This window comes from Periplaneta americana, chromosome 6 (genome assembly GCF_040183065.1).
Source record: "Periplaneta americana isolate PAMFEO1 chromosome 6, P.americana_PAMFEO1_priV1, whole genome shotgun sequence".
NCBI lineage: Eukaryota > Metazoa > Arthropoda > Insecta > Blattodea > Blattidae > Periplaneta > Periplaneta americana.
The window spans coordinates 39896214-39909495 of NC_091122.1; the positions used below are offsets into that span (position 1 = coordinate 39896214).

General features: G+C 34.8%; 1 protein-coding gene across 1 annotated transcript in view; it reads left to right on the forward strand.

Moving 5' to 3' along the window:
- The window catches only part of LOC138701254 (uncharacterized), a 37749-nt gene that overhangs the window by 6809 nt on the left and 17658 nt on the right, over positions 1 to 13282 (forward strand). Inside the window, exons 5-9 of the mRNA XM_069827963.1 lie at positions 813 to 956; positions 4418 to 4618; positions 7044 to 7114; positions 10326 to 10498; positions 12724 to 12907. Coding sequence (XP_069684064.1) covers positions 813 to 956; positions 4418 to 4618; positions 7044 to 7114; positions 10326 to 10498; positions 12724 to 12907 — 773 coding nt within the window. The remainder of the gene's footprint in view (positions 1 to 812; positions 957 to 4417; positions 4619 to 7043; positions 7115 to 10325; positions 10499 to 12723; positions 12908 to 13282) is intronic.

The following is a 13282-nucleotide window of genomic DNA, read 5'->3' on the forward strand; positions in this document are numbered from 1 at the left end:
TACTTTCTCGATAAGAATAAGCACTAGTTTGTTATATTGTTAAATGGCTATTATTATTATTTCATATACGAGTATGTTGACATTCTTAACTTTTAATAATAACTCTTTAATAATAATTTTTAATCACATACCTTAATGTTCGTCCTCAGCACAAGACATTGCAACCTCGGTTTTAGTCCACGTGGATTAGACAAGTACGTGTCATTTAATAATGGAAGCAGCTTATTGGTTGCAATATTGAAATTGAGGCGAGTGATTGGAGCGGTGACACAAGAAATTGAAAACAATAATACAATTAAATTTCAAAGACCTGCCGAATGTTATGCACGAGGCCACTCAAAGACCTGCTGAATGTTAACCATGAGAGCGTGGTGGTAATAAACAAAAATATTTTTTGTGCCATATGATCCCTCATTTGCGTAATTTTAAATTAATATATTTTGTCATCCTGATGTAAATCATCAAACAAGGTATGGAATAGTCCTCGATTCAGTCTTTACAAAACCAGTGTTTGAAATCAGACTCTTCTTCTATTTTTCCATCTGTTCTTTCTCCGTGTGAGCGAAGTTGCCAAAAGTATATCTCCTATGACCATGTTCACTGGAAGACTGAAAAATTCTCTACAAAAATTTAGTGTATTAAGCAGTGCCACTAACGCTTGTTCAAAGAGCCACTAACATGCCCCTAAAGTAGCCTCGTCTGAAGGAATTCTTATCAGTGTTTATATGAAGTTCAGATTTTATTTATGAATTTTGGCGTGGAAGAAATATTATGGCATTTTATAAATCTTCTAATAAAAATAACTTTTCCAGTTCCATAGGAAGTCAGTTGTATCTGTCACATTCTTGTCACACTGGATTGAACAACATACCCCAAGGCTGATTCTTGGAATCCATCGTTACATAGTGCATGTGTTGAGCACTGCATATCGGGAAGCAGGGCATCCTGGCAGCTCTGTAAGTATACACTTATTAATTGTTGCTATATTACGATTACGATTATACTATTTAGTTGGCTCTCTAATTTGTTTCTTATTCTGCACATGCAATGCTGGAATTCTCTCTGTGGTAAGTGATCTCTTTTTGAATAGGTATCAAATGAAATGATACAAGTATTTTAATGTTAGTTCTGTAGAACTAGATCTCTCAACATGATTGTGTTTTTTTTAATGTCTTCTACAAGATTCGCAAGAATGTTGATATAAAAACTCGCTCTTACTGCAAATATGAAATAAAGGTAAAGGTAGTAAGGTATCCCCGTAACATGCCATGAAGGCACTTGGGGGGGCATGGAGGTAGAGCCCATGCTTTCCATGACCTCGGCACTAGAATGAGGTGGTGTGGTCGGCACCACGCTCTGACTGCCTTTTACCCCCAGGAAGGCCCCGGTACTCAATTTTATAGGAGGCTGAGTGAACCTCGGGACCATTCTGAAAGTTTGGCAACGAGGAAAAATCCTGTCACCACCTGAAATCGAATCCCGGACCTTCCAGTCTGTAGCCAGCTGCTCTACCAACTGAGCTACCCGGCCGCCAAATATGAAATAAAAGTGAAATGTAATGAATAGTTTCTATGTAACAAAAAAAAAATTGTCTTTCATTATGGAGGATATTTTTTTATATAACATAGTCCATAATTATTTTAGAATTGCAATTGTTATCTGTTTAAAGATTATGGGCATGTATCAGCAGTTGCCAAACTTTCGTATTTTGCATTCCTCCCTTTTTTTTTTTTTTGCCTTGGATAATTGGATATTTTAAAGTAGAAGGGTGCAAAGTGCCAAAATGAAACATTGGAGATAAGATAAAAAAAATGTAGCTATAAGAATAATTGTACACATATTTGTGTCATGTTTTTTTTTACTGATAGAAAACAGCCATAGTACAGTGTTTAGAAAACAGCCATAGTACAGTGTTTACTCATTAATAATAGTGGTATGTAAAGACATTATTTCTCCATATTTAATTATATAACACAGATTGTGAAAAGGGTTAAGTAATGGGTACAGTTGGAGTAGAATGGTGCAAAGTCCAGTACCTATTTTTTCCTATTCTGGAGCAATTTTTACTCACAGATCTGCCTGTGTAGAACTGCCTATGCTCCTCATTTGGAAGATAGGGAGTCATTGCTAGTAGATCCCCCTTCTTTTCTTCAGTAATTTCCCTATTTTATGCTTTAACATGAAACAATGCTGACTGCACATTTTTCATTTTTTTTAAAGCACTTTAATGGTATGCACTGCTTCATTATCATGGGACTATTTCACAGAAACACTACCTGCTTTACTAACATCATACTGAATGCAACACGCCTTAGAAATATTCGAGTTCTTGATGGAAATTAGTTGATCAGCAACATCTTGCATATTAAGGAAATATGACTCTAGCAGTGAAACGGTTTGAAATGATTTTACAACTTTAGAGTCTTGTACGATTTTAAGCAGGTCACTAGGAATGAAGGCTTTTGTCACTTCCTGTCGTTTTTCAATCAAAGCGAAATCAGAATCGCATTGCAAGAGACTGTAGCCGCTTGTTCTATGTACTATGTGGCAACTAAAAAGAGACACATGAAAATCATTACACGATTTTTGTTTTCAGCTGCACAGTTATCAGATTCTTCTTGTTTGTTATGTCGATATTCATCAGTTTTAGTAGACATGAGGCAATCTCATTGGCACCTCTACTCGCAATGCTTTCATCCCACATACACATGTAAGATTGCATTGTATTCCAAAGTTATAATGTGAAAGCTGACGTCTGTAAAACATTTCACTGTGTGTAAGTTTGGGCACAAACATGACCTGCATTCTATGATGCAGCTCAATTGGGCGCTTACCGTCTGAAACTGCATGGTGCTGGCAACGTAACATCTAAATATCTCGCTTAAGGAACACAAGTGGATGTAGCCTCTTTCATACATCATCCTCCTAGGCACATTGCACTTTTCTGCATAATAATTTCGTATTCTATGATTTTGGCACTTTGCACCTTTCTACTTTAAAGTATCCAATTCTGCTCTCCCCCCTTAATATAAGATAGAAAGATACATGAGAATAACCCAATACAAGAGAATTTAAACTCGATTGGCAACACTGGCTATCACTGCCAATGTAGTATAGTTGCACTGTATTATGACGTCATTTCCTGTTACCTGAATGTTCACAGCAGATACCGATGAGTCTCGAACTTTGAAAATATGCTACTATAAAAGTAGCACGTCTGGGGATGACTTGTTAGTTGTTCCATTGCAACTGTGTTGTGAGTTTGTCACTTGGAGTTTCAACGCTAGAATATGTCTCGAATTTTCTGGATTGGAAATATACGACTATAAAAACAGTGTGTCTGCAGGTGACTTGTTAGTTGTTCCATTGCGGCTGTGTTGTGAGTTTGTCACTTGAAGTTCCAATGCTAGTGTATGTCACTTTGTCACTTGAAGTTCCAATGCTAGTGTATGTCAGTGTATGTCACTTTGTCACTTGAAGTTCCAATGCTAGTGTATGTCACTTTGTCACTTGAAGTTCCAATGCTAGTGTATGTCACTTTGTCATTTGAAGTTCCAATGCTAGTGTATTTCACTTTGTCACTTGAAGTTCCAATGCTAGTGTACATCTTGCAGTGAAAAGATTGTGTTGGAATTTGCACCAATAGAGCTCAACTCATATCTGGTAGATATAACAATTTACAAGCACTTGCGAAGAAGGAATCTCACTAAGTCTTGGACTAAATATTGTTTTGACAGTAGTTATTGATGTAGTTAATTATATAAAACCAGACCTCTAAAATTAAGATTTTTCACTGCTCTTTGTGAAGATATGGGAGTCGAACAGAAATCATTGTTATTTTATTCTTCATCCAGATGGTTTTGTCATGCGGTAAGGTGTTGAAGTGCTTCTACAAACTAAGATGTGAAATAGCGATATTTTTGGCGAAGAGGGTCATAAGCATGAGGAAGAATTCTGCAACAAGTTATTTTTAATGAAGCTGTCCTACTTAGTAGACATGTTCGAAAAACTGAATTCACTTAATCTTCAACTTCAGGGAAATAATACAAACATATTTGATTTAAGCGATGTGCAGTCGAAAGCTTTACCACTGATCAGTACCATTGCCTTGTAGAAATGTAAAAGTTTAAATTTTGGAGAAGTGAAAATAAACTCGCACTTTGTTACAGTATGCCTTCTGAATCCTTCCAATTACATAATATACATTACAAAAAGCATATAGGGTATTTGCTTTTCGTCTGTGCAATAAGTCAAAATCTTAGGTTTAAATTTAGAATTCATTAACTGTGTAAAAGAGTGTAATTTGATTTTTCTTCCATTGCACTCTCTGCTCTTTTGTTTCTGTTACAGCAGTCACTATTACATCAATTTTCCGTTCAAGAATGTGTTATTATGAGTTTTGTTTCTTTTATATCAGGGTTTGGAGCTGGATACTCCCGTATTAGAAAGAGATATTGAGTTTCCTGCTTCAGACAACAAGGAGAATGACATACTGCCCGTCTCGGAAGTGTGGTTATTGTCATCTTCCCTTCCCCTGTTCTATACCAAACCCTCACAACATCACTCGCCTTCGAGCTCATCCAATGGGTTCTCATCACAGGCGTTCATAGCAAGGATGGTATGTAATGTTTAAATGTCACTTTTGAAGTTTTTGCTATGAGAATGTGTGTTAAATATTAAATTACAGTGAAACCTGTTCAAATCGGAACCTGAATAATTCGGAATCCTGTCTATTTCGGAACAATTTATTGGTCCCGGCAAAATTCGTATGTATTATTTTGTAATTTTTCCTGAATAAAACGGAAACTGTCCAACGCGGAAACGGAAACTGCCTGCTACTGTTCAAAACGGAAATAATATTTTGGATACACTATATTTTGAAACAGGGTGTAATTTCAAGGAATATACGAAATATGTAGGTCACTAAGATAAAAACAAGTTTTCTTTGCAAAATTTTAGAGAGTGCGAGGGTGTGTTGGCCTGTCAGTCATAAATTTTATTACCCTGTTGACTAGGCAGACGAGTCCCTTCAAAGATTTTCAATGCTTCACACCCGTAAACTGTCGTAGCTAGACATAGCACAAGTATAGTGATTTCCTGGTAAAAAAAAGTTGCGTAAAATGTGGCATTAACATTAAGTGATGAAATAAACGTTATCGAGTTAAAGGAAAATTAGAAACGAAGTGTATGTGAAATAATGTTGAAGTTCAGTTGTGAAAAACTCAGTGTGACACTTTAAAGATGAAGATCATAATGAGTGACTGGCTTGTGGCGAATAATGATAACATAAAAGGAACCAGAAAGAAAATGTTTATGTGGAAATAAATGAACTGTTGTGGGAGTGGGTTCTTCATGACCTTTCAAAGAACATGCCAATTTCTGGATCTATTTAGCAAAGCAAGCCATTGAACTGGGAAAGAAATTAGATAAACCAGAATTCAAGCCTTCTAATGGATGGCTCCTAGTCCAGTTAGTTAATAATGTGCAGTGATATACAGAAAAGTATTATAGTATAGTGTTAGATATTAAATTGAATGAGATTAGTAAACTTTAGTAATGTTTAATGAGTAATGAGTGAGTTACAATAACATTTGTATAGAAAATGAGATTTAAATCACGATGATTCACTAACAGAATAAGCTACAGAAAGCTGATTTAATATGAGTAGTGTTAAACGGAATATTTTGTATTCCTTGCAGTTTGCAACGTGCCATTTTGTTTTTCATGTATATGAATGATAAAATATTCCATTTTAATGTAATACCTGAATAATACGGAAACCTGTCCCCAACGGAAAAAAAATTAGGACCATGTCACTTCCGTCTTGAACAGGTTTCACTGTACATTTTCTTAAATGTTGGTTGAGTTTAGACAGAATGAAAATAGTATAAGTAAGTAGATATTTATTGTTTCTGTAAATTTTTAACACGTCCCGCGCTGTGGCGTCATGGTCTAAGGCATCTTGCCTAGGACTCGCGTTACGGAATGCGTGCTGGTTCGAGTCCTCATGGGGGAAGAAATTTTCTCATGAAATTTCGGTCAGTGTATGGGACTGGTGCCTACCCAGCATCGTGATGCACTTGGGGAGCTATGATAGGTAGCAAAATCCAGTTGCGAATGCCAGCTATAACGGCTTGGGGAATCATCGTGCTAACCACACGATACCTCCATTCTGGTTGGATGATCGGCCACCTCTGCATAGACATGTGGGCGTGAGACCAGCAGACGGCTGGTCGGTCTAGGCCCTTCACGGGCTGTAGCGCCATGGAAAAAAAAATTTAACACTTTTAACAAATTATTATAAGATTATTTTTAATTTAACAAGCGGAACTAAAATGCTTGATAACTCACTGTCGATTCAACACCTTATATTTATTTTATTTATTTATTTAATTATTTAACCTGGTAGAGATAAGGCCATCAGGCTTTCTCTTCCCCTCTACCAGGTGATTACAACTACAATATTAAGAATACAATTATAATTACAATTATATGGAATGGTATAAGTAACATATCTGTTCATATACAGTAAAATCCCTCGCCAAATATATTTAAATACTGTAATAATCTAGTTATTTTGATATTTCATTGCTAATAGTAAATACCTTTTTTCATGAGCTTACACAGAAGAAGTAAGTGTGAATGTACTATGAATTTCAGTACGAAATGGAGGTATATTAATTACCCACTTGATTACTCAACTATAGAAGGAGTCAGTCACTAAAGATTTGACTTTAATTTGTAATTCTTTGACTGAATAGGTTCGTCATTTTAATTTTTGTAATGAAATAAATGCAAAACCTGAACATAACAATATTTTAAATTAAAATTTTGTTGCAATAAACTCGTCTTTCTTTGATTTATGTATTTGAAGAACAAAATCTAAACCTAACTGAAGAAAATCTGTGTCACTGTTGATTATTAATGAAGATTAGCCTGAGGAAATTTGTATTCATTGTGCATCAGTCAGTTTAGACAGTTTGTAACGGAACTTTTATACTTAATTAGAACTAGTTTATTGCTAGGATGTTTGTATATTTCAGCTGGGTACCATCTGTCCATCCCACTGGACCCTGCTTTATAACAGCGACCAGCACGGCCTGGGAGCAAACAGGCAAGTAGGCAATATTGCGTCCTAATGGCCGTTGCTGATATTAACTTACATATGTGAATAATACATATACCCATATGCATTCACACACAAAGTTGTGTTCACACAGATATTATTTAACACTGTTCAAAAGCTTAAATTGGTGAGCTTTACATTCAGTAAGAGAACTTGAAGATATGTTTTTGTGTAATGTTACACACATATGATTAGTCTTATGTTAAAAGAAAAGATTGAACTGTTGTTCTCTGTAAGTATTAATTACTGTTTTTATTTTCTGAAACAAAATAAAAATAACGCGTGACTTTGAATACATATATTTTACTGATTAACTGTTTAGTTATTTCAATTGAATAAATAACAGCTTCACTTTGTTAATATTTCAACTGTGGTGTTATTGACTAGTTTCGATGTTATATCCATCATCCTCTGAATTCTAGTGAGGTCCCGCGCTGTCTTCCAGTGGTTTTGCTGAAAGTTGAAATACCCATGTTTTCACTTCAAGTAGTGTACTCGAATATTTAGATAATAATAATCTGTCATACTTCTAGCAGCTACCGTACAGAATTCCACTGCCCCCTGCAAGGTAGTTACTAGTGATAGTGTAAAGATCAACTGATTCCAATCATTTATCCTCTTTACTTGATCAGTGCACGTTGATACAAAATATAAACCAATACACGTCGCAATTTCTGTAATGGAGTTTACCTTAAATAAATTGGCAGATATAAGAAATGTCAAGTGTCACACTTTTGAATTCTCTGCTACCGACTGTTCGTATGATGCTTATGCTACTATTTATACTCTGCTGGATTCTACCTTATTAATTATTATGATCTTCTAAATCAGGTAAAGAAAATATGAAAACCTCGATATTTTGGTTCCTGAAATTTGAATCTGAGTATTGACACCAAGCATATTAATATTTCTCGTTTCGGATATACTCCCTATTACCACTTACAGGAAAGGATTCAATGTCCTTACACCATGTATAGCTCACTGTATCTGCGCACAATTTAAATTTTTGTTCTTGATATTTTTCAATGTGATTATTATTAAATTTGAGAGTTGTTCGGATTTGAATTTCCCATTAGTAACAAAGTGTTGCTTTGTTATATTACAGTTGATCATTTTCTTCATCATATTGTAATAATACATTTATTATTATGAAGTTCAACAGAGTGTGTTCACAGTAGCAAACGAGAGAGTTGTAAAAGAATTCTGAAGTCTGTAACATTCAATTAAAAGAATGCCATTTATTTATTTCTGTGAAATTGTATGAAGATTCATCTGTTACCCGTTTTTAGCTCATCTCTTCAATGTATTTCGTTGTATTCATTGTTCAGATTTGAAGTTATTGTTTATTTTACAGGCTGAAATGAGCATGTTCACTATATTCGTACTGTTGAAGACAGTAGTGGAATCTTTGTTCTCATTATAGTTAATAAAATACTGCACTGTTTTATGGTATAGAAAATATTCATTATTTTTTACCAGCTGTCATATTTTTACCTTACTTGATACAACAGTGTGCATTTTATTATATAATCTTAACGTTAAAAGCTATGTACTTTTTCAGTGCTTACATAATGTTAACTTATTCAAGGAGTTGCTTAAAGAGTGACATATAATTGTATATAATCACAATTACTGTATCCTCTGATTGAGGGTCTGGCTGATCTGTACATCTATTATCAGGTAGTACATCTCACTTGACGATATGTGTCAGAAGAAGAACAATTGTTTGTTTGCATCTGAAGTCTGATTCGTGTAATATGTAGCTAGTCGGCGATGTAACTAATGGAGGGGGAAATAAACTGGTCATCCTACCCTATTATCTCCTGGCCTAGTTGCCTCATAAGTGGTGCCTTCTTGGTATCACTTATGAGTTCAGACCTGTCTTCGGACAGTTGACTAAACAACAAACAGCAACATTCAATGTGATCATTCACATAAACATGGTTACTTAAGAACACAGGAAAATACATATCCCTTATCCTAACTTTTAAAATTGTTATTAGGAAGTTTCTTGACACATTGAAAATGTAATGAGTGTAGCAAAGATTTTATTTGTATATATTTGAGATATTGATATGAATAAGATATTTGTTATAACTTGTTAAATAAAGTAATTTATCTCATTGAATCTTCATTTGTCTTGTCCTTCTAGGTGACTTGCATGCTTTATAAAAACACACACGCATTTATGTATGCTCGACCATGCCGAAATGTAGTAATTATACACCTGGTAGCAGTGCTTAAATGCATGTCATTAAAGTACACCTATTCATTAAAGTTCAGGTTTTCGATTATTCTCGGATATGCAATCAAAAGACAACGAGGGAAACGTCATGGAGGCTGGAAATCCAATACTGTCACAGAAGGTTATGTTCTGTTACTATAATAATTAGCGTTAATTGTAAATAATATTCAAATAAATTCAATCTGTCATCTCGTTTTTCAATTCTAAATCAATTTCCAGATTATATCAAAATTAGTTCATGTTACATTACATCAAGGTCAATGACATTATTGTTCCTCGGAAAAAATCAATACTTTCGCATCTGCTCACATCTCACAATTTACGAGCTATGAACAAGGTCACTTCCGATCTTCTGTCAGATACAAATAAAATGAATACTTCTGAATAATTTCAAGTTAGAAATATGGTCGAGCATAAAAAGTCGTATGAAACTTGCCTATAATGGTAATTAAGACTTGCGCTCGTTTCATAAACAAACATACTCGCGTCTTAATTACTATCATTATAGGCTCGTTGCATATTATAGTAGTCTTAATATTCCACCACCCTAAGGATCTTTTAGGGCCTATAATAGAATAGCTTCAGATTATAATTATATTATAATTCCAGTTTGACCCTCACCTATACATGATTACATTTCATAAACAGTAAGTGTAATTACGAAACTTCATTTTATTATAGCTGAATTATTAGTTTTCTCTTTCAGAGAGAGTCACTTGTACATTTAGGTATTAACATTGGATTTGAATTGTGTTCATTGTTCACAACAGAGATCTATGTGTATGATCTGTTAGGGAATTGTCACCCAATGTAGAATCTGCATGACATTTTAACAGCATGTAGTGGTTGAAATGAAGTAAAAGATGAATGTAATAAAATTATGATATTCTGTATGATCATTATGTACGAGAGATAAGGTATTTATTTGTGTTATTTCTTTGTTATATTTACTAGGTTCATGCACCATGTGTTTGGTTACCGTGGTCCATCATTGACTTTTCTTCGAGGTCAGGATGGAGTACAGTTCTGTCTGGCAACAGACTCCGAATGGCAGGAGTCACACCAATATTGGGGGCGAGATGACTGTGCTGTGATACAAATTCTTCCACTTTATCATATTGTTGAACGTGAGTTTTTGTAGTAAAATTTCAAAATTTCATATTTTGTATTATACAGTATCTATATAGAGTACAACTTTTACTGATGCTAACATTTTGTACTGGCCTCGAAAACATTAATCCAGCCCTATATAAAGCTTATACAATTATTGACTTTATCATAAGATAAAAGAAACTTATAATTTACAGGATACATTCACATCTTATTTTCATTTATATATTGACAAACTATTTACAGTAACATATATTTCAGATCAGCACATTGCATTTTCATACTAAGAAACTGTAAAATCTTTATAAAGAATCTCTTAAACAGTAATACTGAAGGCTTATATTCACATGTTTTATTTTATTATCAAACACTTTAACCAAAGTTTGTCATTTAATTTGTAGTTTCATCACCGATTTTGTTGGACTTAAGCATCTTATGAGAGATATCTGAAAGCTTCTGTCCAGTTAACACATGGGGGCCTCCATTGCTTGCAACATCATGTCTCACAGAATTTATTTATCAAATCATAGACAGTATCTCGATACAGTTATTTGGAGTTTGGACACTGCTCTGTAATTGTTGTTTCACTTTTTCTGTGTATTTCTCGTCTCCTCTAAAAAAATATAAAAAAAAAATGCGCTCGCGGGAGGAGGGGCGCGTGTTTCCCTCCCCCCCCGGGTTCTGCCTATTGCGGATGGATGGCAGGACTGTCACCCGTTTTCAAGTTGGACACCACTTCGGCAGGCCACATTATACCTGATGTTTACCTGTGAAGAGTTATATTGTGTACTAGGGTGAATGTAGAGCGTGGTGCCAACCACATCACCTCATTCTAGTGCCGAGGTCATGGGGCTCTACCTACATGCCCCCCAAGTGCCTTCATGACATGTTACGGGGATACCTTTACTAGGGTGAATGTATGTGCAAGTGCTCGTGTAAGTGTAGTGTAGGGAATTGGTGAGGATGATAATGGTGAGGAAGGGAGAAGGGGAAACCCAGTGCTGGCACTTAGCCTACTCCTGTTGAATAGCACCGAGGGAGCCGCCAGGCTTAATGTCCTCATCCGACGGACGAATCACTGTCAACAGTGAGACATACCTTCTCTTCATATGCACTGCTGAGAGATTTGGGATTTTACCCAGACATATTGGTGCACAATTTTCCCCTAAAAACCTTCTTCACTGGAAAAACACGTTGTTCTATTTTAAACATTTTCAACTGTCACAACACACTTGCACACTTTTAAGATACAGTCTGCACTTTGTATTACATTGAGGGAGGTTGGGAAAATATAAACTTTCTTGTCTGTGACAGAGTCTAAAAGAAGCTATCAACTACTCTGCAGATGTACTGACTACTGTACTACCTGCTTACTGTGGTGTGACTAAAAGATCGCAGTGCACAAACCCCAATAAAAAGCTTGACTTTCTCCACCTTTCTATAGTGTTGTGGGGAAAGAAGTCAAACTTTCTGTCATGATTGCTATTCATTGCTCATATTAGAGAATGAAAGCACTTTTCTTTCAACTTCTAAAGAATAAATGTAAGTTTATACTCAGTTGGTACGTTTAACATTACAGGAAATGTGATTTTTTAAATTTATCAATGCATACTTATTGGCATTTTTATGATCATAATATCATTCATAGTAAGTATTTAGGGTATAAATTTCTGAACTCAGCTTACAAGTATATAAAGTGACATATTTACTCTGACTAAGAGGAATATATTGTAGTCTATATGCTAAATGATATTAAAACATTGATTCAGCATGTATATAATTCTTAGTACAAAAAGTAAGAAGAGGAAAATGAGAAAAAGCTTAACATCTCTTTTATCTTGTAAATTTCTTACATAGCATTGCGATATTTTTTTTTAATTTTTACGCTATATCATAGGTGCTAAACATTCAGTATTATTACACCATAAATGATACAAAACCTCAGTCAGCCTAGATAGCGCAGTCGATAGATTTACTGGCATGTAAAAGAATTGTGGGACAAAATTCCGGCAAACCGGTGACACTGATATAACTTCGACAATTGCGAGCATCGTTAAATAAACCATAATTTTTTTACAAAATCTCGCACCATGTTGAATAATGTGAAAGTCTTAAATGGTACCTTACGTGGCATTTTTATTTCACTCTTATATTGTCGCATCACATCGTTCACGAACACATCTTGAAAATTATAAAATTATGTTGTATTATTTTAAAACTCATAATTTGCTCTCTATTTTAGGAGGTGCCAAGATGATGTACCTGAATAATAGTATACGTGGATACCCAAAGGGTATGCGAGCAGGAATTGATCCTCGTAAACCAATCATAGATGTGGATGATGGATTCACAGTAGTGACTTACCGTGCCATTCCCTATCCTCTGATGAGTGTACAGGTTTGGGGCTGTGGTAGCCAACAGTCAAGGTTAGTTCACTTTTGCACTCATTTATTTCAAGGAAGATACAGCTGTCTTTGCTACCATCTTAAGCATTGGAGATGCAGTAGTTCTTTCAAATGTAACACTCACTCAGATTTGAAGATGCCTAATTTACCAAAAAAATATGCATCTTATGTATGTATTTATTCACACTGCAATGGGTATATACCCGGTGGCAGTGGTAACTAATTACACTCAATAATGACAATAATAAACTTATTAATTAAAAATACAATTAATGATAATACTAATAATTAAAACTAATAATAATAATAATAATAATAATAACAACAACAACAGGGAATATACTAAATTAAATGAAACGATCACTTAAAATAACATTTGAAATATTCTAATTTGTA